At 43.5% G+C, this 27,572-nt stretch overlaps 1 protein-coding gene across 4 annotated transcripts in view; it reads left to right on the top strand.

The window, feature by feature from the left end:
* RNLS (renalase, FAD dependent amine oxidase) overlaps positions 1 to 20,367 on the top strand; it is a 72,459-nt gene extending 52,092 nt beyond the window's left edge. For all 4 annotated transcript variants that reach the window (XM_005153718.3, XM_031053509.2, XM_031053508.2 and 1 more), the window contains exons 5-7: positions 2,380 to 2,553; positions 14,721 to 14,896; positions 20,077 to 20,367. In XM_005153718.3, coding sequence (XP_005153775.1) covers positions 2,380 to 2,553; positions 14,721 to 14,896; positions 20,077 to 20,229 — 503 coding nt within the window. In that variant the 3' untranslated portion in view covers positions 20,230 to 20,367. The remainder of the gene's footprint in view (positions 1 to 2,379; positions 2,554 to 14,720; positions 14,897 to 20,076) is intronic.
* Positions 20,368 to 27,572: the final 7,205 nt, after the last annotated feature.

Genomic DNA, 27,572 nt, shown 5'->3' with positions numbered 1-27,572 from the left:
CCATGCGTCCTCCTGTAGAAGGCACCTGTCTGTGATGAGTGGCCTCAGTATCCTGAGTGAATCTTCTCTGGTGGTTCACCAAGGCTTCTGAGACATAGTAGGCTTCATGGCTTGCATAGTGAGACTGTCAGAGGTCCTTGAACACGGACATGAGTTGTGTCCCTACACATTTTGGGAGACCCCATGGAAATGTTGCCTGAATAAACTAGTCGTGGCACAGACTTTGAACTCAGAACCTGTAGACTGAAATGGTCACCCATGGGTTGGTAAGATCTGGGGTGACATCAGCCTTCCTCTCTACCAGGATGGGCTCAGGAATGACACTCTCCCCTGCTTGTTGTCATTGACATGTAGATAGACTAGGAACACATGCAGCCTTGATGCTGTTTGAGAAAGCAGTATACCAGTAGTGGTGGTGGGAATGGAGCTTGATGCATATTGGTGGTAGGTAGGTTTTACAAGTTTGTGGCAATTGTTGAGGATTTCAGCATGACTGAATGTGCTCTCAAATGTGTATCCTGCTGGAAAATGCTCTGCCAGTGGTTCTGGGCTCCTGCCCCTCGCTGGCACAGCATGACTCGGGAGTGCCTGCATCCTGGCACTATGCACAGAGTTTTGATTTACACCCCTGGTTCCCAGAGTCTCACTTTGGCACAGCAGGAAATACCAGTTTCTGGGGAGAGAATGTGCTGGTGGAGTGACTGTGAGATGAAGCTGTCCTGGTGGCAAATTCTGAGGGGCAGCTTTAATCATGACATGGTCACGTCACACCAGTGTTCTTCTTCAAAGCACATGAACTGCAGTCAGATGGAGGTGACTGTGGTGTGGGTATGGTACACAGAATCACCCAGTCCCACCAACTCTGACTGGAGGCACCAGGGCAGTGGTCTTTAGCCTAACACTGTTCCCAGCAGGTGCAACACTGCAGCTGCAGCAAGTTGTTTGGGGCGGTGTCTGGGTGATCTCCTGGGAGTGGACATCCCCTTTAGTGGACCCCATTAGTGACCCTGCACAGGATTTTATACAGGTTGTTGTTGTCTCCCTTGTACTGGGGATGGACAACAAATTGCACAGTGTGTCCAGGTGCCAGATGTGGCCTCACTTGAGGGGAATAATCTTTTCCTTTGACCTGGTGGATGTTCACGTGCTGGGTTAGTTGGCCTTCACTGCTGTGACTCCTGGTCAGCTTGGTGTGTATGAGTCTGCAGATGCCTCTCACCTGTGGAGCCTTGCATAGAGAGTTGCTCCTTCTGGCCAACCTCAGCCTGTCCCACTCATGATGCTGGACTGTCTTGGGGCAGGACTTCTGCTGAAGTCTTTCTGAGGATACCACTCAACACCTGCCCTGTGGGAAGTGCCATAGTAGATATAGCCGTCAGCTGTGCCTTTCTTCATACAAGCTGTTCATCATGTCAGCTGAATTTTACATTAAATGAAGCACCTCAGTTATTGTTCTTTCGCCTCTCAATATCAAATCTCCAAACAAGCCCAACTGAGTGTGCAGTTTCACGTACAAGCGGGACACCACTGCAATTTCTTGTCTTTGTGCATCCTGCTCCAGCTCACAGAAGCACTGGCCATCCATTCAGTAGGAAGAAGAGATGTGGTACCTAACTCTACAATTAATCAAATTGTTGTACTTCTCTTTGGCATGAAATAACATTGGATTTGAATGCACAGTGGGGCTAATGCTACTTTGTACAGCTATTTACGAAGATTATAAAATTGAGGCAAAAAGCACATCTTACTGTAATTAGAAGATATAAGAGTTAATCGTAGGGAGGGGTAGATACATATTTGCTCTGAAATGTTTTAAACTGCTGCGTAGTACCTTCAGCTGAAGGAACTGAACTTCACTATGAACCCTTTGTGTACTGAAGTGTTTTCTACATCCATTTGAGTTGCAGCACAGAAGTGCTGTTTTCCCCAGAGGTTCAAGAGTCCCTTGCATTCATTTTGTTGATATGTGAAGTCATTTGAGGTTTTGAAGAGTTATGCAATATTTTATTTGATGTGCTAGAGGCAAACCAAGCCACTTATTCCCATTTATTCACCCTTTGAGGAAAGATTTGGAAAAAAGTCACCCATAATTGAAATTTCAACTCAGAAGCAACTAAGGGAGAAGTGGGAGATAAGCCGTCACCAGATGGGAGAGGGTTGTATGTGGAGGCCAAACTCTACATGATGCACCATTAAAACTTCATGAAGAGGTGTCCCAGAAAAAATGTTACAAAGCACTAGGCTTAATATTAAATTCTTAGTTTTAGCAGTCCGGTCATTTTCAGGAAGGAATAATCGGCTTAACCACAGCGTTCACATATTTAGTGTTCTGAGAGAAGAGGAATTGACTGACTGGTTGTTTTGTTTTTTTTTCCACAGTAATTAATGAAAGTCAAAAGCAGCAACTGGAATCTGTGAGCTACTCCTCCCGCTACGCTCTGGGACTTTTCTATGAAGCCGGTACACGGATTGATGTCCCCTGGGCTGCACAGTACCTCACCAATAATCCCTGCATACGCTTCATCTCCATCGACAATAAGAAACGCAATATAGGTCAGTGCTCCCATTATTTCCCTTAAACACTGTGACAATAGAGGGTGTAGATCATGAAAAATACTGTTTAATTGAGTGTTGCTATTCTCAACAGAGCAATTATTTAACTCCATGCCACAGTAGATAGCATTTCATGTCACGTTTGGCCTATAATAAAATACACAATGAAAGTGGGAAGGTCCTCAGAAAATCACCACCCAGCACATGGTTTATGTTACTGCATTTATAAAACCAGTGTCAGGGGATTTGAGACATCAAAATATTGCTGTTCCAAGAAAGAGCTGGAGTTCCTTTGTTTAAACATTGATTCACACACATGCCAATTTATCTCCCATCATCCATTACATTACAACTCCTGTCTGTTCTTTCCACAGAGCATGCTTGCAAGTAGTAATGAGTTACATAACTGAGGCTATTCAGTCTAATTTAAAGTTAGCCAGTGTGCTTTAATAATCACTGAGAACCCTTGGAATGGTTGCCCCATTACACGTGCAGCTTATCAGTAAAGCTTGGAGACCAGCCCACAAGGCAGACATCTGTTTCTAGAAGATGGCACTTGAGAAAGTATATGTTTTATTTTTTAAATGTATTTCATATACCATGAGTATGTTGCCACAAAATAGCTCAAGAAAAAAACACTAGCATTTGAGTTTAATCCAGTTCATTAGGAGCTGAAACCGCTTCCCAGTTCTGTTACGTTGCAATGATGCCCAGATTTAACCACATCCATGAAGTAGGGGTAAAAGTTTACCCACCTTTGTGGTGACCTACAAAGCACTGTTAGTAACTGTCCCAGAATAAGGAAGGATTTTCATAATTGACTGCTGCTAAATAGGTAATTATTAAGTATTACCAAATTCACTGTGCTAAAGCATGTTCAGATTTAGACCTGGAAGACTTCTGTTTGTAGTCTTCCTTGTTCAGCTGGGATTCATTGTTTCCTGGCCAGCCTGCAGACCTCAGTTATATTAGAACTGTCTGGACAGGGCACTGAAAACCTTGCCCATCACCCTAATATCTACACACTGACACCGTGCTAGAAAAGAGCTATAAGGTTGGTGTCCTGGGTTCAGCAGTAGCAGTCGTTTTTTCTCCTTCTTGGTAGCTGGTGCACTGCTGTGTTTTGACTTTTGGCCTGGGAACGATGCTGATAGCACCTACGTTTTTAGTTACTGCTCAAATGTTTACTCTGGCCAAGGACTTTCTGAGCTTCATGCTCAGGAAGGAGGGGAGGCTGGGAGGAAGCAGACCTGACCCAAACTAGCCAAAGAGGTATTCCATACAATAACACATCATGCCCAGGATGTAACTGAGAGTTATCTGGAAGGGCTAGGTATCTGGGGATTGGAGGAGGTATCAGCTGGTGCTCGGTCAGGCTGGGTGGGGTGAGTTATTGGTCAGCGGGTGGTGAGGTGTTGTATTCTTTTCACTTGTTATTTCCTTTATCATTATTACTATTATTAGTGGTAGCAGTAGTGATCTGTGTTATACCTTAGTTATTAAACTGTTCTTATCTCAACCTGTGGGAGCTACATTCTTTGCATTCTCCTCCCCAACTCTCCGGGAGTTGGGGGAGCAAGGTGGAGAGTGAGTGAACGAGTTGTGTGGCTGGGTTTAAACCACGACAGTTGAGCATGCCTTCCCTCTTTTCACCGTAAACATGCAATTTAGTGTAATAAGCTATCGTAAGGATGTGTCACCGTATAACAGCAGTTATAGTGGCCAGGACCTCTGAAGATCTCTGCTTCAGCTCCCATTCACAGCAGGCTGCGCTAGCATAAAGTCAGGGCAGCTGTTTTTTAGTTTATCTGAGCTTAAAAATAAAAAGCCGCAATGGAGATCCCCCACATTGCTGGTGACCTGTCCCGGGGTTGCACCTCTGCTGGAGGAAGAGATGCTTCTTGATCTCCAATCTGAACTTCCCAAGGTTCAGCCTGTGGATATCGCCCCCTGTTCCATTGCCTGCCTCGACCAATTGAAGAGTCACAGTCCTTCAGGGTGGAAAGGACGACTAGAGGTTGTCTGGTCCTATCCCCATGCAAAGTTTGAATTTAGATCCAGTTGCTAAATTCTATCATGTTGTTCAAGGTGATATGGTTTGCCACCTTTGCACTGCTGTTTTATATTCAATGGTCAATCCACCAATAACCAGTAGGATCTTTTCAGAAAGGTCTGTTGCTTCGCACAGTTGATACATAGGTTTGTCCTGTGTCAGACAGAGGACCTTGCACTCCTCCTTCTTGTGGTGATCATACAGTTCAAGCTGGCTCTTCCAAATATGTCCTTCTTTGCACCAAAGCCAGCTGGGTAGCAATAGCTCTTGAATTGCCTCCAGAAACAGCAGTTTATGCTGGGAGCAAAGGTATTGGACAGATGAATCAAGTCACCACTGTGGAAGCCAGGTTTTATTAATTTTCCTAAGAATTTAGCATGTTGGTCTGAAAAGAGGGAAAATTTTTTGAAGCAAAAGAATGGCTGAACTGGGCAAAATAAGGATGCAGCTACCCTGATATGCTGTCTCTAGCAGGGACCAATAGTGAATATGTAAAAAAAGTCTAAGAAAAGCCAAATACAGAGTGATTTTATTCTTTCTCTGGCATTGTTTCCTTGTAACTGACAATGTGCAGCTGGAGATTTTCTTGCATCTAATATATTGCCATTGTTGTGTTTGATGATAAGTACTTGATAGTTGATAGCACCTACTGGTGTTGTCCATCTCAGCTGCCTGATTCTAGCTGTGCCGAAGAAGACAGCCCAAGGGAGAAATTCACCTGTCCTTTCCTCAACTGCTTGCATATGCTAGCTCAAAGTGCCAGCAACAAATATAGAATTATAATGGAATTATCAAATACTTAATATGGTGTCTTTGCAGTCTCCAAAATGCAATTTAACCAAATAGAAAGTGTATTATTTGTGCCATATTGTTAATATATTGAAACAACCAGAACATAAGTGTTGACACATACATTTCTCACCAAAATTTCCCTCATATTGTGGAGGGATCTGTTTATATGAGCAAAATTTTCCAAGAAGAACAAATTATATGCTTTCACAGGGCTGAAACAAGCTGGAGGCCAGCAACTGAAGATGAGTTCTTTCTGGTAGGTCTCTCCTTCTGAAATATAAACAGTCAACCAGCTGCCTTGACTGTGCTGTCTCTTCCGATGAACTTGCATTTTGCAGATTTACACTTTGTTCCAGGAAAAGTAGTACTTGGGAAGACAGCAGTACGTGTTAGCTGCAGCAGTATTTCTGGCTGTGAGCACAGGAGGGTTGGAAAGCATGCCTGTATTGTGTATGCTGACATAAAGAAGTATGAAAATCAGAAGTGGTCACCAAGTGATTCACTTCAAATGCATCCACAGCTCTGTTGAAAATAGAGATACACACATACATACTTTAAGAAATCATAGGCAAGAGGAGCTGAGTGTGAAATTTATTTACATGTACAGAGTACTGCAGCCAAAACACTTGAATATAAAGTTCCTTTATGTTTGTTTTAGCACATATGCAAATATTTTGCATTTGTATTTTTCTTTTATGCTCCTGACCTCCAGAACATTTCAATGAGATGTACAGCAGCACCTTGCTGTCCTTTGTTCACCCTTTTTTTTGGGGGGTCCCGTTGCTGATGTTTTAACACTATGCCCCACTCGTCATACTTCACATTCTTCCATTCTTCAACCTTGACTGGTTGTGATTAATCTGAAGAAGATGGTGGTGAAAATGAAAATGTAAGCATTCAGAGAGAGAAAGCAGAAATGCTCAGGCTAAGATTTACGATGGATCTCCTGAGTGAAGCAGCTGAGATCTTTCAGGGTAGTCATCCGTTCCAAAAAGCCATCACCTTCTCTAGCTGATGTCTGAATGGTCCCACTTCACCATTCCTCCCCTATGCCATATATACTGTCTGTGTATATTCAGTTGTGTGTTATTTTTCAAGCACCTGCATGCATGCATCCCTCCATTGCAGTAATCTTGAGAGGGAAAATTGTTTTGCCGCCCATATGTGGCTGCAGTGCTTATCACGTGGTGTACATCCTCAACAGATAGAGGAGTGTTGCTGCAGCTCTCTAAGCGCAAGTAAAAGTGACTAATGGGTCAGACATAAACAGAAATTTGATTTTGCTGTTGTTTCTACACATACTTTGATGTATCCACAATTAAGGAGATTTATTTAACCTTTGTTACCACCTCAAATACTAACATTTTAGTTAACAGCATTGAACTATAGAAATCCAAATGAAATAGCTCTAGCTTTCTGATAAGGGACTCTTCATTAAACAGTGTAACTATCCAAAAAAAATAGCTCCATCTATATGGCATCTACTTAAAGGCAAGTAGTGTAGCCCTCAAAGAATAAAAGGGAAAGTCTAGCCTTCACTATGAAAGTCCCAACTGTCCTTTTTGTTTGTATGAAACATAGTAGTCCCTGCTTTGACTCATTTATTAAAGCAGAGAATAAAACTTTGTCATACACAGGTTTCACATTTTATCAGTGAAATACCTGAAACAGCCTTGTTGATATAATTATACAATAGAATGGGTTTGTTAGCAGAGCTGGTGAGTTGCAGTCTAATTCTGTAGAAATCTCAGCCTTTGCTTGCTCTTAGAGTTGCACACTTCCCTCAGGACCACTGTGATGAGCTGCAGAGCTCTGAATGGCTGCTTGTTGCATGGCACTTGCAGACTCATAACACTTCTTCTGGCTAGGATATATGGCAGCATCCCCTCTCTTTTTCTTTTCCCCTTGATTTCTTTATGCAGACTGCTCAAGGGTTGCTGGTTCTTCAGACATCTAATGGGTAATGGTATTCTTTAAATCATAAGTTTGCATTCAATGTAACTCTCATCAGCATGTCCCATGAACTTCTGTAATGGAGAACAAGCCAGGTGAACATGCCATATTTCTGTTAGTCCAGGTGGGTGAAACAGAGCAGCATGACTTGTCAGAGTTTTGTCTTTGCTTATGGTGTTAGAGAGGAATTGAGTCTTCTGTGATGGTCTAACCCTCACTGTGACGGGGAGAAGGTAACGGCCTGACCCAGGCACAGCTTAGTCTACTGGGTGGGGAAGGCACCCAGGGAAGTCCCTGGCAGCTCTTCTTGGCAGCACATTACCACCATTAGTTGGCTTCACTGTGACACAGCCTAGTTCCTTACTGCTAACTATGGGTGACATCTGTTTTCTTCTCTATTTACATGGAAGTATCAATAATAAAGCTGTTGTTCTGTACTGCTGTTACCACCGTAATCTGGAGCATGTTGATCCTCTGAGATGGAAGGCTTTTTGCATCAGCTGAGGATCTCAGCTGCTGTTCTTAAAACTGCATCTCTGTCTGCAGAGGTAATGTGCTTGAGCATTATGTAAGAAAGAGCCTACAAGAACTGTATGTTGAATTCCCTGTGTGGTGTGAATGAATATTAAATCTTTGTGTGATTGGCTGCCTTAAACACCCCATAAATATTTATAGCTGGTCATTGGGACAGTGGGAGTTCTTTAGTATAAAATATTTCAAGCCTTATCTAAGTAATACTGCAGTCTTTGCATCTCTTTACATTCTGGAGGACTAAAGATAGATGACAGATAAAAATGGAATCTTTTGCTTCAGGATTGCAAGGTTATATAATTTAAAAGGAAGATTCATCTTGCAGGTTTTCAGGATCAGTGTAATTCTTGAGTATCCTTTTTAATTTTAAATACAGATTCCTTTATCTTCTCAGTACTGACATGAGAACTTTCAGGAAGATGGAAGAGTTATAGAGTTATTTAGGTTTTCACTTCATTACATGGCCAGTTTCTTCATAATCCCCTGCCTGCCCTGCCTTCCTTTTAGAAAACTAATAAGAAGCTGTCTGTAAGGATAATGGAATACTCAATTTCTGAATATAAAAAAGTGTCATTCTTTACATGGAGTCTTCCAAAATGTGCTTTGCAAGACAGAGCAGATTTTATTCCGGGGAGAATACAGGACCTTATGAACCACAAGAATTTCTGAGGATAACTTGGAAAGCTTGCTGTTTTGCTAAATAGCAGCATGGCATTTTGAAAACAACCTTGATCTCTCTTGCTTGTTTGCTAGGTGTGGTAAAGTTAATCACTGTTCTTTTTTTATTTTAGATACAGTTTTATAAGGCCTGTATGCGTGTCTTTTGGCAGCCTGCTGACCCCTCCCAGGGAGTAGGGATACAGTTCCAGCGTCTATGCTGCCATCTGTGTTAACCCAGCAGTATTTCCTTTACAGCCTAGCTTCGAGGGTTTGTTTGGTGTGGCAGTGATGAAGCCTTTCCCTTTCTCCTCATGCTACCCAGGACCAGAATGGGTTTTGGATGGCAAAACACATCTCCCCAGTAAGATTCAAAAATTCTGAGGGGCAGGAAGCAAAACCATGTCTTGTTTTTTTATCAGTATCTGTTCTGACTTCAGGTTTTCACAGAACCATAGGACAGTTTGGGTTGCAAGGGACCTTCAAAGGTCATCTAGTCCAACCCTCCTGACCTTGGCATAGATTCACCAGGGAAGAGTAGCTTTTACATTTTGCAAGGGGGAAGATTTTTGTGGACAGAAGTTATGTTTTGTTTTACTGAGGTGTTTATGCTTTGGTGATCTCTCCTTCCTCTTCCTCCCCTTAGACCAGTGGTAAGGAGGACATGGCCACCACAGAAGCTGACTTTAAACCCTTCATATCATGTGAGAACTTCCCAGGACAGAATAAGGTCCTCATGGGCAGACTTGGCACCAGGGGCTGTTCATATTGTCACTGTCCTGCAGTACAGAGTGTGTGGAGGAATTTGTCCACAAGTCTTTTTATCCCACCATAGTAGTGACAGCTTCACTTCTAGCCCAGGCAGCTTTGCTGAGCAGCTTCACCCAGGACACCATGCTCTTCTATCCTACCTGTTATCCTACAATAAATGTGTTATTCAAACCTAGGAGCCGCCTTTCTGATGCCAGATGCTCTTGAGACACAAGCCATTATGTTGGGGATGTGGCCCTGGGCTTTGTTCTCTATGCTTTTCCCCAGGACATCTTTTAGTAACCCCATCCTTTTCCTGAAAGCTAATACTCCTAACAGGCTTAATACTGCATAAATTCTTGCTGTCAGCAATGTGTCCTCTTTTTTTACCCAGACTGTGTGATTCTTCCAGCTGGGATTTAATGATGAGTGTTGAGACAATCCCAAAACATTAAGAAGCTGATGGCCACCTTCTGCTTACAGTCCAAACATCTTTCCCCTCATTTCCAGGTTGTAGGTTAAAATTCAGTTTCCCCAGAGAGTTCAACATGGGGAGACTTCACTAGTACTCTAATTCAGTTACAACTGGCTGAAGTGCAGTGTATGGTGAGCTCTAATTGCTTTCATGCTTTCTGTCCTTGACACCCCTTCTAGATAGTTCATATGTCTTCTACCTGTGACAGCTTCTACTTCACACTACTCAGTGTTGGAAGTCTTCCTCATCTGTTTTCATGGGCTTATACAAACCTACTGGGCCCCATTTGGAGGCAGCAGGGTTGGGGCCTCTGTTCTGACCCTGCTCCCAGCAGTTCAAATGTCACAGCTGCAACAAGTGTCCAGGTGAATCAGGGTAGACCTCAAGGATCGGGACCCCACCATCACTCAAGGCCCCATCCAAGGGATGTCCCACTCCCATGGTAAAGGGCTGTATCCTCATGTCCAGTTGGGATTTTGTGTCATTGCAGCTGTGGCTATTGGCTCTTCTCCTGTTGCTTTACACTTCTAAGAAAAGTCTGGCTGCGTCATCTCTGCCATCTTCCCTTTAAGATGTGGCAGATATACTTAGAACCTCACTTTTCAGTTCCCCACTTATTAAATTTTGCATTTGTTTTATTTCCTGTATTTTCAATTCATCCATTTTCCTTTTCCATGTATGTGGTTTCAGACTTGCTAAGAGGGGAAGACACTGCTGATCAGACTGACAGTGCAGCTGGACTTATGCTCTAAGGTGCTTCAGCATCTCCCATAAGGTCTTTGTGAAATAGAATTTTCTGTGGGAGAGTGGTGGAACTTCAAACTTTGAGACAAAAAAAAGGGATTTATTCATATCTACTACTTTGCTTAGCCTTGCAGGCTGCTCAGAATGATTGCATATAGATTGTGGTGGTGGCCAAGACATCCCAAAGATGGTGGCCATGTTAGATCTGGGGCCCACATCAGAGCCTGGCTTCACCACTCTTCCCATCCCCATGAACAAGCTACTCAACTGTCTGCAGGGTCTGCAGAGCCTCAGCTACTGCTGCTGGGCCTGGCAGGGATGTAGCAGCTGCTGCAACACCCTCCCTGTCACAGAGTGGATGCTGGGCTGGATCAGCCAGAAAACATGTGGTTCTTTTCTGTTTACGTGGACCTTGAAAGTTACGTGTTCTCACATTTGTTGCTTTGCATCTACTATCCTGTGTTGGGCCTGTGCAATGCACCAGAGCAAAAGAAATTAACAGTAGAATGAGGAAAGCTTAATGCAGGAGTGAAGGAAATCTGTAGTTAGAGTATTGCATATTCCCTGTGCCGTGGAAGAAAGTCCGAAGCTTGGACAAAAACTATGTCTGCCAAACTGCTGTTGCTGCACAGAATGATGCCAGCACTTCCCTTCCTGGCTGCAGCATCAACAGGGTCTCTGCACAAAAAGCCACTTTCTTCCTGGTGCAAATCAACAGAGGCAGACCAGAAGGGACAGGGGTAGGCACCAGATCTTGCCACTGTGGTGATGCAGCTCACAAAGGAAGGAGAGCCAGGCACAAGCTTGTTGCTTGTAGTTTTTCAGTGTGGTCCCTCAGCAACTACTGCCCACTCTGGCAGGGTGGCTCCTTGCTCATGAAACAAGTAGGTATAAGCTACAGCCAACTCTGCCATCTCATTCAAGGTGTGATCTACCTGGCATCTTATGCCTTCCACCGCATCAACTGATCAGACTAATTGCCATGCAGCTGGGATGAGAACTGGGAGAAGTTGAAAGCTCTTATTCTGCTTCCATTCACCCTTAGATCATTACCCCTCATGCTGCCAAATGTTCTTGGGCATGCCACATCTCCCATGCTGCTTTGCCATCTACTAGCATGACTGTAGATAGCTTGCATTCTTGCCACAGATAAAAGAAATTAAAATCTCATGAGAAGCCAGCCAGAAGCTATAATTTTTAAGCTAACTGTTGCAGCCTGATCTAAATATATAGGGAGAAAAATTACGGTTTTATCTCTGCAATGGCTGAACAGTCACACATACCCAGTGCATCAAGGGTGAGATACACCCATTGTTTTCAGGGAAAAGTGTATTTTAACCCCCCCTCTAAGCCAGTGTTTTTGCAGGAGAAAGAAAAGGGCTTCAGGCTAAACTTGATCCTTGTAGACTGCATATTTCAGTACTGGAAGGCTGTGACTCAGTGGCCTCTGGAAGCTCTCCAAGCTATCAGTAGCTCAAAGGAGAAATCAAAAACTCAACGAACTGCCTGTTCTCCTGAAACTTGTTTTGTACATGCTGTGGAAGAGATGAGAGATTTGAAAGAAGGCGGCCCTGTCCAAGAACCATTGGCTATAACAAGTCACAGCAAGCAATGAATATTTATGTTATTAAAAAGTTAGATGTCTTTTAGTGAGACTTTTTGCCAAGTTTATATGGAAGAATTTGCCAGAATACCATGCACACTACAATAAATTCCAGCGCACCTAATAGGCTTCCCTACTTGGTCTGCTGTCCCTGAATCTGTATGTAGGAATGTCAGAATACCTGTTTTCTCCCCCAGAATGGGAAGGAGAGACTGAGTAGCATTTCTGGTGTTTTTCCAGACAACTGGAAAAGCTACGTGAACAGAGATATGCCCTGTGCTAGCCTGTGAAGCCAGGCTTTGTGGTGGTAGGAGAAATCTCAGGAAGATGAAGCTGGAGGTTAAGCAATCAGTTAATCCGAGCTCAGGGAAGAAGATGGCCTGTTTGGTTGGCTCTGCTTCTAGACAAGAGTGATCTTTGTTTCATAGTACTTAGTCCCCAGATCTGCCTTGCCTTCATCCCAAATCCATTGTTGGGTGGATATGTTGGGCCTGTCCATCCCCTGTAGCTCAGGCTTACTTTCAAGCCCAAGATACAAAGAGCAAAATCAGCACTTCAGATTATAGGAAACAAACTCAGTTTCTGGACACTTCAGGAAATTGCCCAGGAAAAGAGCTGTAGTACTTGCTGTAAACAGAGCTTGCAAACCCAACCCATGGAGTGAAGTGAGTGATCTTCTGCGCTTAGGAGTGCCTTATGTAGAAAAGGAGAACAATAAGAAAAAGCAGCACCATGGCTTGGTGCCTGCAAACATGGCCTGTAAGGATGCATTTCTGAACACAACCAGGAAACATCTTCCCACCTTTTTTGCCACATTTTCCCAGTTTTTGAGAGCAAGGGCTGACAGAGCTGCCCACCCAAGAGAATCATTAAGGGATCCTTCCTTAAGTTAAGGAAGTTAAAGCCATTGCTTTCATGCTTGCTGTGAGTGCTAAGACTTGGTACTCCTGCACCTCAGTAGTGTATTCTGAAGTATCAGCCCAGGACAGAAAGCTTATCAGAAAAAGACATTTTGGTTGCCTTTGAAAAGCTGGAATTTGTCATCTTCTCAAAGGGAATTTCCAGCTCAAGGAGCTGGAGCTGGACATCACCAAGAGGTTGGTACCTGATGGCCAGAACTAGTCAGAAAGTGTTCAGCTACCTCTTTCTTTGTGGATCCTTTGGTCATAAAATGCTCATTTGCTGAAACTAAAATGTTTTTCTAGGAATGTGCTAATTCAAGCATTTAGCTTTGAAAAGGTGAAATTTCAGTTTGATGGAGTGAGAGAGGATTGTTAATTCAACAACCAGCTTGTCATTGAGTTTGAGCTCTCAGCTGAAATATAGCAGAACCCAGGTTGTGTCCTTGCACCAGCAAATGCATCCTGCTCATTTGAAGTGAAACAACCCCCGCAGGAATGGTTCACACAAGGATTTTCTGGGTCCTCATCATGCATTGGCACAGGGAAATCACTGAGCCTGAAAATCCTCTATTCTAGGCAGTGTCTCTGGCCACTGGTTGTTGGCTGTCCAGATGTCTGTAAAGTGCCAAGCCAACATGCCATCAGGGACCAAAGTCGCTTGCTGTAGAGCACCTACAATCAGCCCGTTGTAATGAAGCTTGGCTAAGTCTGCTGGGATGAAGATCAGCACTTGAGGTGCCTTAATTTCCTCCCCTGACGCTGCAGCCTGGTTAATTTTTAAGGGACAAATTGTTCTTTTTTTTTTGGGGGGGGGGGATTTTGCACATATTTCATATGTGCAAGTTATTGAAAGTTCACACTCCCCAACACGTGCATATCGATTTCCTGGAAGCTGCTAGAGCAGCAAGATTTAAGTTGTGTTCACTTGTGCAGCACAAAAGGAAGTGCTGATTTCTCAGTCTAACCTGCCCTGGCTTCTGTTCCACTTTTTCCCTTCCATGAAGGTAAAGTATTGGTTTTGTTCTAGCCTTTCAACCATGTAAACACTGTTGCATGGTAAATGCCTTAATCTTACTACACAGCTGGATGAGCTTCGGCCTTTAGGAAAGGGTTTCCTTTTTTCATTGCCAGTGATGACATGAGTTCCAGCTGCAAGTATAGCCCCATGAAAAGCCTCACCTCCAACCCAACTGCATTGCAGATGGGTGGCAGCAGCTGTTGTAGGGGCAGCAATTCTTACTATTTGTAAACCTGGATGGAAAAACGTCTACAAGTTACATGTTTTTTCATGTTGTTCTTTTTTGCCAGTTTGCCACAATTACCAAGTGGTTGCCCTCTTTGTAGAGCCTGTTGAAATGTCTTGGAGGAAACAGGGGAAGAGTTTACTTCCAGTGTGTTCCTTGCTCCTTCCAGCTGCTATTTACAGGGTGTAGGAATGCCTTGAGGTTCCTCTAGGAGATGTGTGGAACTAGGGTTATTGCAATGGGAAAACCATCACAGATTTCACAAAAAGCCTGTATTTCTTCACTGTGCTTCTTGTAAACAATTTGTGTTGTTACTCCTCTTGTTTTTTTCCAGCTGGAAGAACATGGTGGTGCCACAGGTACTTTTGTTCTTGAGTCCTGGGCTAGAAGCACATTGTCAGCATGCAGGGAAGGCAGGTGTTAATGAGTAATCTTTTGAAAACATCTCTCTTCTTTATTTCAGAGTCTCCTGAAATTGGGCCCTCAGTTGTAGTTCACACAACTGTGACATTTGGAAGCGAATACCTGGATTCAGACCCTACAGAGGTGCAGCAGTTAATTCTCAGTTACCTGGAGAGAATTGTGCCATCCCTACCTAAACCATCCAGCATCAAGTGTCAGAAATGGAGATACTCTCAGGTACTCTCGGGTGGCATCAGTCAGCTGGGAGGATGCTGCTGGGGCAGTGCTGTAGTACAGACTTTCAGGGCATCACAAGAAACAGGGCATCATACAACTCCATAGTTTTCATCCTCAGTGGGCAAGAGGGAAGGGGATAATTGCTTGATATCCATAATACATTCTTCCACATAGCCATGAACAGCATCTAAGGCTGGCCAACAACAGCCAGATCATTTCTAGTCATCTTTTTTATGTAGTGGACCTTATTCAACAGTACATTGCAGCACTCCTGGCAAGCAGAGAGGAGCAGTGCACAGGAAGTAAATCCCACATACTTCAGTGGGATTTTAGCTGATATTTAAAAATACGACTCAATCTGTCTCTTCTGTATATGAAAGTATGAGGCATTATTAGCAAAATTCCCAGTTTACCACAGAGTAACAAGAAGTCCTTGCATTCAGACATACTGTTATTGTTTGATTTGGTCCAGTTCAATTTAATAGTATGTTATGCAAAAAATATTTTAAAGTAAACTACCTAAGAGTAATAATAGCAAAATGTGTATATTTTACAGACTTCTTTTAGAAATCCAAGGAAATTGTTGGCAATTTCCTAAAGTATTGGAGCGTATCTATGTGTTTACCAAAGCCTCTTAAGTTAAATTACATTGGTAAAATTCAATGTGGAGGTTGATGCAAAATATTTACTTAAATCAGTCCCCTAAAAATTTTTCCTCTTATGAAATCTGGAAAAGTTACTGGAGATGACTGTTGTGAAGTCTGCTCATACCCTTTGATCTGCATCCAGTTTAGGAACCTGGTCTCATTAACACAAAGTTTATTTTTCTGACTCATACAAAAATCATGGTGTGTTTTATACATTGCTCTTTATCAGTTCACAGGGTTTTTTTGCTAGTAACAGTATCTTTGTACAGTTGTCACTCTTACGTTATCTTTTTCTGATGGCAGCTTCTGCTCTTCTGTGCTGTTACCTGCCTGCTTCAAACTACTTGTGAACACAAGTGTCTTTCCAATAGACAGACACTTGGTTTGCCCCTCTGGAAAGGGACTGCTAAGTAACAAATATTTTTAAACAGAATTAATACACACCAGATACTGCCACTATCACAGAGCTCTATCATAAAATTTGTCAAAGTCAGCTACTTTGTTTATGAAAGGGCTTAATCTGGCTTTTCTTTGTACTACTTAGACTTTTAGCATAGTGTCAAAAGTGACATGTGAGCATATGCATCATATATGACCCATTCTGATTCATTTCACCATGAAACATAGAATCATAGAATCATAGAATAGTTAGGGTTGGAAAGGACCATAAGATCATCAAGTTCGAACCCCCCTGCCATGGGTAGGGACACCTCACACTAAAGCATGTTGCCCAAGGCTCTGTCCATCCTGGCCTTGAACACCGCCAGGGGTGGAGCATTCACAACCTCCCTGGGCAACCCATTCCAGTGCCTCACCACCCTTATAGTAAAGAACTTCTTCCTTATATCCAGTCTAAACTTCTCCTGTTCAAGTTTGAACCCATTACCCCTTGTCCTATCACTACAGTTCCTAATGAATAGTCCCTCACCAGCATCTTTATAGGCCCCCTTCAGACACTGGAAGGCTGCTATGAGGCCTCCATGCAGCCTTCTCTTCTCCAGGCTGAACAGCCCCATCTTTCTCAGCTGATCTTCATACAGGAGGTGCTCCAGCCCCTGATCATCCTCGTGGCCTCCTCTGGACTTGTTCCCGCAGTTCCATGTCCTTTTTATGTTGAGGACACCAGAACTGCACACAATACTCCAAGTGAGGTCTCACGAGAGCAGAGTAGAGGGGCAGGATCACCTCCTTCGACCTGCTGGTCACGTTCCTTTTGATGCAGCCCAGGATACGGTTGGCTTTCTGGGCTGCAAAGAGCACACTGAAGCTGCTGGTGTTCATTTTCTCATTGACCAACACCCCCAAGTCCTTCTCTGCAGGGCTGCTCTGAATCTCTTCTCTAAATGAATAAAGGAAAATACAAGAATGGCAGTTAATTTCTTGCTACTGAATAAAAAAATACTGCATTCTCAATTGCATTCTACCAAACAACTATGCTTTTTGAAGCCTTTCAAAATTATGGCCATACAGGATTTATTATAATCATGTATCTTTTGCTTCATCTTTTAGAGATAGCTGGAACAGTGACAGTAGGAATGAACTCTGATTTTCCACAACTGCTTCAAAACTACTCTCTCCCTAAATCACTTGGTGTGTGTCCTGTTTATCTTTTTAAAAATTACATTCAGCTATGATACCACTGAATGATACTTTATTATTTTCTCTAACCACTGTACAACTTGCAGGTCTTCCTGCTTTTTTCTCCTGCCTCTGTGCCTGCTTTTGACCATGCTGCTACTAACCAAAACCACTGACTTCAGCAGCTGCTTGTGCTTTATGGCTGTGTCACAGGAGGCATTATCACCAGTCTTTAGTTCAGTGGATCAATGTCAGTATGTCTTAGATTGCAAACAGGTCAGTGTAGGTCAGATCCGTTATCTCAATAAAGAGATCTCTAATGCCACCCTATAATATAATCACTACCTAAATTAAATATCTGGGACAGAGCTCCCTCTTTCTCTTAAAGCTATATTTGCTTTCAGTTATAATAAGCTGTTGCCACAGAAGCAAAGGCAACTGATAAGATTGGTGGATGTTCCCCTTGACTCTTAGACAGGATTTATCCTACTTGTTAATTAAATCCGCCTGTAACATCCTTCACATGGCCAAACACAATCCTGGGATTAAAATGCAGACATTATAATTATCCATGGCAGATGAGGGATTAGGACTTCCAAACTTCTACTGCTGCAGTTCTGGATCCTCTACTTTAATTACACTATGACACTATTAGCATTCAGAGTCAACAGTCCCTAACCCATCTTCTTCCTTTGGGAAAACACAGAATCATAGAAATTCGACCTCTTGAGAGGGGATGTCAGAAGGGACCTCTTCAGGTCTCTAGTCCAACCTGTTGTTCAAAGCAGAGCTGTCACCAGCACTAGGTGACCTCAACCATGGCTTTGTCTAGCTGAGTCTTGAAGTCTTTGAGGATGGAGATCCAACAGGCTGGGCCATATAGCTGAGGGTAATTTGGAATTTATGTTGAACACTTTCAGAAAAACTTAAAGAAGGGTAGGATCATTTCTTTCCCCAGTCCCTATATTTAGAGTGTGGCCTTTACCATATTTGAGTACAAAATCTTCCACACAGGCAAGAAGATGCAGGCTGAGATGTGAAAATACTCATCCTGTGGTCAAACCAGTATGACAAACCAGAAGCTGTTCAGTACAGTCAGTGTCAAATATGCACTGGGTAGTCAAGAAGGAAAGACACTCAAAAAACCTTTTTCTGCTAAACCTTTCTTTGTTGTTTATGCTTAGTGACCTCAATCTGTAAGAAAAAATAGGGAATAAAGTCCTGACCTAAAATTAGTGCTGAGAAAGACAGTCTCCAGCTGGATTTACCATACATGGCTAGACTCTTCTGCTAAGTTAAATAATGGAGAATTGGTTGCAACTGGCTGCAACTTAATTTCAGATAATTACCTCCTTTAAAGAGATGCTAACATGCCAGTAACACAAAATGCAGCCAGTACCATAAATGTGAGTGTTTTGCAGCCGACCCATACTTGGAAATGGCAGATAACAGAATGGTACTGGCTAGCTTAGTGTACATTTGAATCAATTGAAAAATTCCTTGGACTGAACAGGATGCCTTGGACTTTAGGTCTTGTTCATCAAAGCTGGCAGTTGTATGATGGGATACAGTAACGGTTTACTGCACAGGAATCCAAAACATTTCTTTGGACCAAAAGACACGTTTGAATCTAAAACATATCTTTGGATCAAAGGCAGAAAGTCAAGAAACAACTGAAAAAAAAAATTGTGCTCATCATGCTTTATGATCTTTATGGGTTGATCACTGTTGCTGGTCTACTGCTGTGCTCCTGCTCTTTCATCTTTTTCTTTCTCTCTCTGGCTTTCTAGATGTTTTTTCCTCTTTTTCAGTATTTCATCCTTATGGGTCTTGTTGGGTTTTTTTTCCTTTTCTCAGACTATTTCTTTGCACCTTCCTCCTCTGATCACTTCATCATCAAGTTGGCCAGCATTTTACTATCTTTTTTATCCTTTCTGCCTCAGTTTGCCTTGCTCTTATGTTTACCCTTAGGCTATTGCTGCTGCCTTATCTCCATTCTAAGATTCAACAGTGCTGCTCTGGGATGCACTGGTTTAGTGCAGTGTGGACACTCAGGTTTGAAACAGGCTACAGCAATGTTTGACACAGCCAAGCATGGTAAAAACACAAATGATGTATACTTTTATTCTGCCATTGAACATACTTTGGTATTTGTTGTGAAATACAACATCAAAAGATCTTGTTCTCCACATGAATTCCAGGTAGCTTCAGATTAATAGGTACTGGCCAAAGCAAAGTCCATTCCCTTTTAGAAATATTACACAGAACTGCACAAGAGCTGCTACTCCACAGATAAAAGTTTAATTGAGGGTGAAGTGCCAGGGAAATTATATTGAAAATGAATACAGTGCATATATTGAAAATGATATTAAATATTTGTCAAAGCAACTTTATTCAGAACTTGTCCCATGCTACTTACAGAGAAGGTGTTGGTTGTATCTCTAGCAGTGTCTAAAATTTATTGTGCTGCTCAGATTAAAAAGGAGACCAGCATAAAAGAGCTGGAGACAGAGTGGGTTGTCCCAAGGCTAAGTGTATGCTTATTCAGCAACATGGAGCATAGGCAGGTCATCATGACAGTTATCACAAGCCCACCTTTACTGATGTGAGATCATCTATCTTCGTACCTTCTGGCTTAGAGATCTCCATGCCTCATTTATCGAGGGTCAGGCAATTAATTTCTGCTGAGACTGATGGAGAATGAGACAGGGCAGGGCTGTAAAGTTTCTAAATTTCCACATATAGGAAAGCTTTATTTTAATCATTTAACTCCAGAAGACAAACGCCATATTTTGCTATGGTATGCTGATCATTGATGCTTGGAGCCTACAGTCTGGGATGGAAGGGGTGCTTTGTTTGAAGGCATGTTTCTCAAGAATACAGACCTTTCTGGTGTGAAATTCAGGCAAATAAAACACTTTATTTTCCATCTCCATGTATGCTTTTCTTTTGCAGGTTACAAAAGCTGTGCCAAATTCTCTGGGACAAATGATTCTTCATACCCAACCTCTCCTGGTTTGTGGGGGTGATGGATTTACTCATTCCAACTTTGATGGCTGCATAGATTCTGCTATGAGTCTTGCAGAGGTTGTGAAGTCTCATTTATAGTAATTACAAAGTCAGCTGCTAAACTTAGTCTAGATTTATGATGAATTTTACTATATTGGATTGTAGTTTGGTGTTAACATCACTAGCCTCTATCTTGCAAAAATAAATAAAGGAAGATCTATTGGTGTGCTTTAATAATTATTGGAATGGAATTGAATTTAATTTTGTGTGGTTACTTTGCTTGAAGTAGAGCTTTTTCTGGCTCTAGTCAGAAGCACTGAGCTTCAGAGAGTCTCCTGATACTTTTACAGCCCCTAAAAAGTATGTCAAGGAGAGGAGCCTGAATTAAAACAGCACAAAACCCCATGGAGCTGCGGAGTTTACTCCTCCAAGCATTTTGAGTCCTGGAAGTGGTGGAAGGAACATGCACAATTGATCCCAGAGCTTTCATACGTACATGCGGGTATTTCTTCTGGTGCAGATCAGCCCTGGTCATGGGTTGTGTTGGCATGGTGTTGGCCATGTAGAATCAGTGATGGGGCATACCTTCCTATGCTTCTCAAGTTGCATGGTCTATGCAAGGTCTAACCATGTCTCCAGGCATGTACAACTTATAAATGAGGGATAGTAGCTGTCTACTGATCAGCTTTCTTTGCCCACAGTTTTCTGGAGTCATGGTTGCAGATTGGTGGAAGAGCTCATTGAAGAGTTCAATGGTGTTACTGGCAATGGTGTACCACTGAAATATGGTACCTGTCCTGGGTGCGGTCTAGGCAGTATCAGCCCAGCTGTGCTCATAAAAGCAAGAATGTTAAAGAGAAGACATGCATGCTTCTCACAGCAATAGGACTGCTATCCCAAAGTCATCTTGGGAATAGACATTGATATCTGGGCTGTGATGTGAGCTGAACACAGTAAAGCAGACTGGCCAGGGAAGTGGGTGAACTTAAAATAATTCAGTATTTGCCAATGCATCATAGCTGTTTGCTGGTCCAGGATTCCCTGAACAAAGAGCAGCCCTTTCCTCCTTCCAGGTGGTGGAGGAGTCAGGGTAAGAGCAGCCAGTATAGAATCTCTTTGCCTGACAAATGCCAAGAGGAAGGAGGAAAAGAATTGTTTCTAAGCATGGTCAATGGCAGTGTGTTAATATGGAAACTGGGCTGACATTTCAGGCAGTTACATCATGACCCCTTTGAGTTTAAACTAATTTGAAATAAACAGCCAATCTGAAAGAAAGGTGAGTTCTAGACAGCTCTATACTTCATCTTGGCAGAACAGATGTAGAAAGAGAGGGACAGATCCGGGGAAGGATATAAATACATGTGTGAGCAAATGAACAAAGAATTTGATTTTAAATACTAAAAAATAATCAGCAAATATAACGGTGTTGAAAATGCTGAAAATGGTCACAGTTTCAGGTATTTCTAAGGTGCTAAATTGTGTTTGTGAAGTAAATTTTGAAATTACTTGGAAATTAACCAAGAAATTATTTATTCTAAATTTGATTTTGATTTGCCTTTCCTCTTAAATCATGTGTCACAAGTTTAGTACCTCTCTATATTACAGCATTAAAAATAACAAAATGCTATTTTCAGCAGACAGAATTTTAACCATTAGAGAAGTGCCTTCAGCCTCTTCTTCTACCCCTCCATTTCACAAAAATCTGACATCCTGTATTCACAGTAACTGAACACTGTTATTTGCTGCGTTTGTCTGTTTCTGATGCAGTATTTTAAGTGACAGTATGAACTTTAAAACTTAATTTTAAAAACATCTTTGAAGGATATTACATGACACTGTACAGTTTTATTGATTATTTTTTATTCTTTCCATGAAACCTTTGAGTTTAAAATTAGGCATTGCTACTGTGTCTGAACTAACCAGCTTCAAACCCTCAGGTTTCAATCACTGCATGTTGTGGAGAAACAGGAAGATTGGTGCTCATGTATGTGCACAAGTCTTTTACAAGGCATGTGAACTCCTGTCTTCCATAGATCAAAGTATCCATGAAGAGCCGCATGGTCATGGAATAAATCCAGTTTGGTGAAGCATTTAGCATTGGCTTGATGTAGCACAAGTCCGAAAGCAACCAAAGTCACAAATGAAATAAGGGTTTATGTTGCAGTGTTGGAAAGCCTTAATCAAAGAGCCCTACCCTGCAGAGCGTGTCATATGGAAGCATCCAAGCCCCATTTTTTCATATGTGCTCCTCAGTTTCCATCCAGACCTGGCTGTCCTGCAGACCCCCAGAGGAGTAACATGCTGGAAAAGAGAGTTTTCTGCTGGATTATCAGTTCCCTTTGAAGATGTCACCATGGCAGGCAGGGGACCCATCCCACCATTCTGCCTTCATGCAAGCTCTGCCTTAGTGCACAGGGAAGGATGTGGGTCCTTTTCCTGCAAGGGTGAAGGAGCAGGCTGTAACTTTAGGGGATCTTTACAGACTCTTTGCTTGTACTGTTTTCGTTATCATCACTCTTTGTTTTCTGCTCCTTTCTGCAAAGATGGATTTTGCACTTCCTTCCGCTTTCTTCCATTTTGAATGGAAGCAAGCCAAGCCACTAAAACTCCAAATAGAGATCAATTCTGAAAGCATGTGACTTGCAGGAAACTGGAAATGAGGCGTCTTTGACTTAATGCTGTGTTGTTCTTCTCACTGCCTCACAAACAGGCGTGCTCTGAAGAGCTATGATGCTGTCCCAGGGGCTTTATATCAGCAACAGTTTTCAATACCACAAGTGACAGATGAGTGGAGATGTCTCTGACCCCATCCTTTTAGCAATCTTACAGCTTTGCTCATTGTGAGACCTCAAAATACCCGTTAATAAGCAAATCACAGATTCAGAGATTTTTCAAATTATGAGATTTTCAATTCAGAGGTTTTCAAACGTGAATCACAGTGAGTCTGAAATAGCTCCCATCCTTCCTTCTATCTTACAGTCTATCACAATGCCTTTTTCCTATAGCTTCCTCCCAGATTAAGATGACTTAAACAAAACCGCCTTGTTTTTTTAAGGTGGAGTACAAAAGTTCATGGACATGTTCCTCTGGCCGCGCTCCAGACAGCAGGCACTCAAGGTCTCTGTGGGGTTCCTGTGGCCATATCTCATTTTCTAGATGTGAACAGGGAGACAACGGTATTAACTTTCCCACGCAAGGCGGGTAGCAAGTTGTGATGTTTCAAAGAGATCACTGTATCCAAAAGGGTGGCAACAGAGGAGACTTGTCTAGTTTATTTCCTGGGCTTTTCCCTGGATGGACGTAATTTTTGATTAACTGGCAGATCCATCAATTACAACTACTATCTCCTTGTTCGCAGACAAGGGTGACAGCTGTGTCTGATCTCCTATATGTCACAAGCCACAGCTAGTGCCCAAAGTTAAATTAAAGCATTTCAGCTCCGAGACGATGATGTTACTGTCTTCCTCATCACAAGGAAAGACAGGGGCATAAATGCTCAAAGACTTTTAACTCATAGTTGTGTTAACTTCCACCCAGTGGACATCGCTTTGAAAGGCTGGCCCATGGCATCAAATGCTTTTGCAATGCTTTTGCAGCTGCATGAGATGCATTTTGCTGATCTCTGAGCATTTAACTGTACCTTTAGGTCTCTGACAGCAATCCTTTCTTACTATCTTACCAAGACTGGCATCAGCTGCATGTTTCACCAGGAAAGATTTTATACTATTGGCCAAATGGCAGACTAGGTGTTGGCAGGAAGAGTCAGTAGACAAAAGTACACCTTGTCGTCTCCTGCTAATAGAAACATCATGAGACCTGTGGCTCAGCCAGATAGGATCCACGCAACATTTGTCTTGTTGTAAGGGAATTTTTGCATCACAGATGTTGCATGGTCCTCAATCATTTGAGAAATCCAAGCGTGCTGTACTGACCCATCAGACCCCTTACTCTGCCACCTTTTCCACTCGTAAGCCATCCTTGGTGATCTTTGCAGGCCTTTCTTCCTTCTAGGAGGTGCATCCACATGCTGCCCTTGCAGAGGTGTTTTTGGAGAGAGTACTGACTGAAATCTCCGGCAGGGACAAGGAAATGTTTGGTGCTTTAAGCCTAGCAGGCAGAACATGTGTCACATGTCCATGCTGTTGACACTATATCAGGGCTACTAAGGTGGAGCCGTCATATCCCATGCAATCACAGATTTTGGAGGAGGCCCTGGCAGAGATGAGTTTGAAGTCATGGAATGCCCTCTCCTGAAGGGCATCCTTCTGGCATAAGGCTAAAGCCTATGGGTAAGGATCCCACCCTGCTGTCTGGGTAGAGCGGTCTCTACCCACTCCTGGCATCTGACCCTGCTTGCAGATCCCTCAGATGGACTACAAGCACTGTGAACTAGATAAAAGTCTTTTAGAAACCAGGTGTCACAGGAAGCCACAGGACGCTCCTGACAGCCCATCAGAGCTGTAAAGCCTGACTCCAAAAAGTGCTATTAATGATGTGCTTGAAGAGCTCTCATTACCCCCAGTTTTACACCTGCAGCCCCAGCAAGGACAGACCTGCTTGTCCTGTGTCCCACTGTCAGAGACCTCTTCCTTCCCAAGACAAGGAAGATACTGGATACAAATGCTCATCATGTGAGTTGCAGTGCCTTGGAGGAAAACGTTCCACTCTAGGCTAAACTAGCTCTAGGTGAGCTGCAGGGTGAGAATCTGTGGCTGCATATGATAGCCCAAGTCCATAGGCACCTTCTCAGCTGAAGGCCAGAACTCTGCCATGTCCAGTGGACATGCTCCAGGTCATGCTTGCTTGGGGGGAACCCCTTTCCAAACCCTACCCAGCCCTTCCATCCAAACAAGGGCTGCATCTGCCCATATGCCAATATGCCAGGCTGCAGAGAGGATGTCTTGTTACGACCCTGCCTGTGTGGGAGCATATTGTAGCTGTTAGTTGGAATAACTCTCCCAGATCTATAAAACCGTGTGCACACCTCTTGGTGTGCTTAGTGCAGTTTGTAGGAATTTGGTCCATTTCTGAAAAGAGTTAGGAAGAGGAGACAAGTCCTCAGCTCCTCAGCTCGCGCTGATTCACAAACTTGCATGTCTCCAAGGTTCTGAGCCATGATTTTGTGCAAGCATATGAAAATAAGAGATTTTATTTTATTTTTAACTTTTTTAAAGCAGCTGAAGATGAGAGGTGCTGCCCAGATGAAAATACATGATAGGTTTCCATAGCACTGAGCTGTGAAACATCCCAGAAGCCAAAGCCACTGGAGCCAGACCTGGTCTCCCAGAGTCTAGGATTTGCTAGAGACCTTGTTGTCCTTGGGATGTGCCAGCATCATCGTATTTGGCTGTTCTAGAGGGCATGTGTACTGAGAATGAAGGTCTCTGACCCAACCTTGCTCCCAGCAAAGCCACAGCTATAGCAGGTTGCTCAGGGCTATGTCTGGGCAAGTTGTGGGCATTGCCACCCTCCACCATGACTACACTTCTTCTTCATGGAGTGACAGCATTGTACTGGCCTAGCACCTGCTTAAACGCAGACATCACTAAGCAGCAGCACCAACTTGGCATGCAATGCTGACAGATGAGTTCCTCTTTGAAATAATGCAAAGCAGAGGAACCTGGCCCCAGGCCAACCAAATCGTGCAGTTGTGTCTGGGTCATTGCTCCCGACCTCAGCTGCAGACTGAGCCCTGGCACTGAAGGGCTTTGTGGGTGCCTGGGCAAAGGTAGCATTTGCTTGGCTGTTCCATGCTGCATAATTCAGTGTAACACACTCCAAATGGCTGATGACACACCATTAGGAGGCCGGTGCTGGGATCAGGAGCCCAAGGTCTCTCAGAGGTGATAAGGGCACTCCCTGAGCTGCCCAGCAAGCACCTTGAGCTGCTACATGGAGATTTGCCTGCGGCCAGAGCTGGGTTTGCCTCTAATCCAGGCTCTGTCTCGGATGTGCCATAAGTAAGCGGCTTTGCGTGGCAGAGCTGAAGCCCTGAAATCCTGGAGCCTTCTGCAGCTCTGCCTGTCTCAGCACACTGCCTCACTATTAGCCTCCTTAGGGCTTTTGCTTAATTTTCACATTCAGGTGGCACCTTCAAGATCAGCCAGTGATGACACTGCTGCAGTGATGCACAACACAGCCAAGGCTTGCATCCACTGTAAGGGAAGCAGCCGTACATGACGGTGAAACAGCCTTTGCCAAGGAGGAGTGAGAGTGACTGGCTTTCTTTTTGGGAAGAGCAGAGCAAAGTTTCTCCCCTGGAAGCAAATGAATGAAAACAGGTGAGAAATAACCCCAAGAGAGCTATTATGAAATTGCAAATGGAGAGATTTAGCACTGAGCAAACAAGGTGTTCAGCAGATTGCTGTCATCTTGGAGGTTGTAGTGCTGAGGTCTGCAAAGATCCTTGAAAAGCCTCATGATTCTTGTCATTACCCAATTTTCATCCTGCAACAGCTGAGCATCACTGTAAGCTTTGCACATTGTGCAGTGGGGGAAGAAACCCAGGTCCTTGTGAACCACACAGTGTGTGGCTGTCACCCTTCTCCCTGATTGCTCTGGAAATCTGGGGAAGGGGTTTTAATGCATGGAGGTTTCATGCAAGCTGGGGCCACTTGGGTGAGCGGAAAGCTGCTGCTTTGCCCCAGCCAAGTACTGACACATCTACGCAAGGACCTGGCTGTGGGAAAATGAGTGCGTTCCCCACTGCCCCTGCCACCCAACTGCTCAGCCGGTCCCAAGGACGCTGCGGTAAACCACAGCTCAGCTTGAAATTATCTCCTCAGCACAGGGTTCCTGTTGAGCTGAATGGCACCTCCTCCCTCACCTGTGCCAGTGCCGAAACATCCTTCCTTTCTCAGCACTATCGTCCACTCAGATCTCCCCTCCAGGATGATCACACACATCAAGATCTTTAAAGTGAAGCACGCCCTGCTGCAAGGTCTGAGGTCCTGTTTCCTCTGGCTTGTTTCAGGCCATGAAGGGATGCTTGCATCATGCACAGGTTTGGCCATCTCTGCCTTTTTAACCCCATACTGGGGGGATGGGAAAGTGGTGACCAGTAAGGCACTGCTCAGCACTGGAATATAGGTCAGCCTCTGTCCCAGCAGCTGCTTTCCTTGCCCAGAGCAGAGGGAAAGGGGATGAGCTGGCAGGGGAGGAGGGGTTCAGCTGCTTGCCTTCACCACCTTTTCAGTGCACAGAAAATCCCAGCTCAGTACCTCAAAGCTTAGTGAAACACAGCCGGCATTTCATTTGCAGCCACCAAGCAGTGAGCATGCATGTGGCCATTCCCCATCACAGGAGAAATGGAGTTTCAGAAATCCTCTGGAACAGAGATTTTTGTTCTGAAGCTACTCACAAATGTGTTACAGACATAGTCATTGGCTGTGCATAATTACTGCTCTTCACAGGGAGATGCTGGGGCAATTCTGGTCCAAATC

This window comes from Melopsittacus undulatus, chromosome 4, assembly GCF_012275295.1.
Source record: "Melopsittacus undulatus isolate bMelUnd1 chromosome 4, bMelUnd1.mat.Z, whole genome shotgun sequence".
Taxonomy (NCBI): Eukaryota; Metazoa; Chordata; class Aves; order Psittaciformes; family Psittaculidae; genus Melopsittacus; species Melopsittacus undulatus.
The sequence above is the reverse complement of the archived record's forward strand: the minus strand, read 5'-3'. Positions and strand labels throughout refer to the sequence as shown.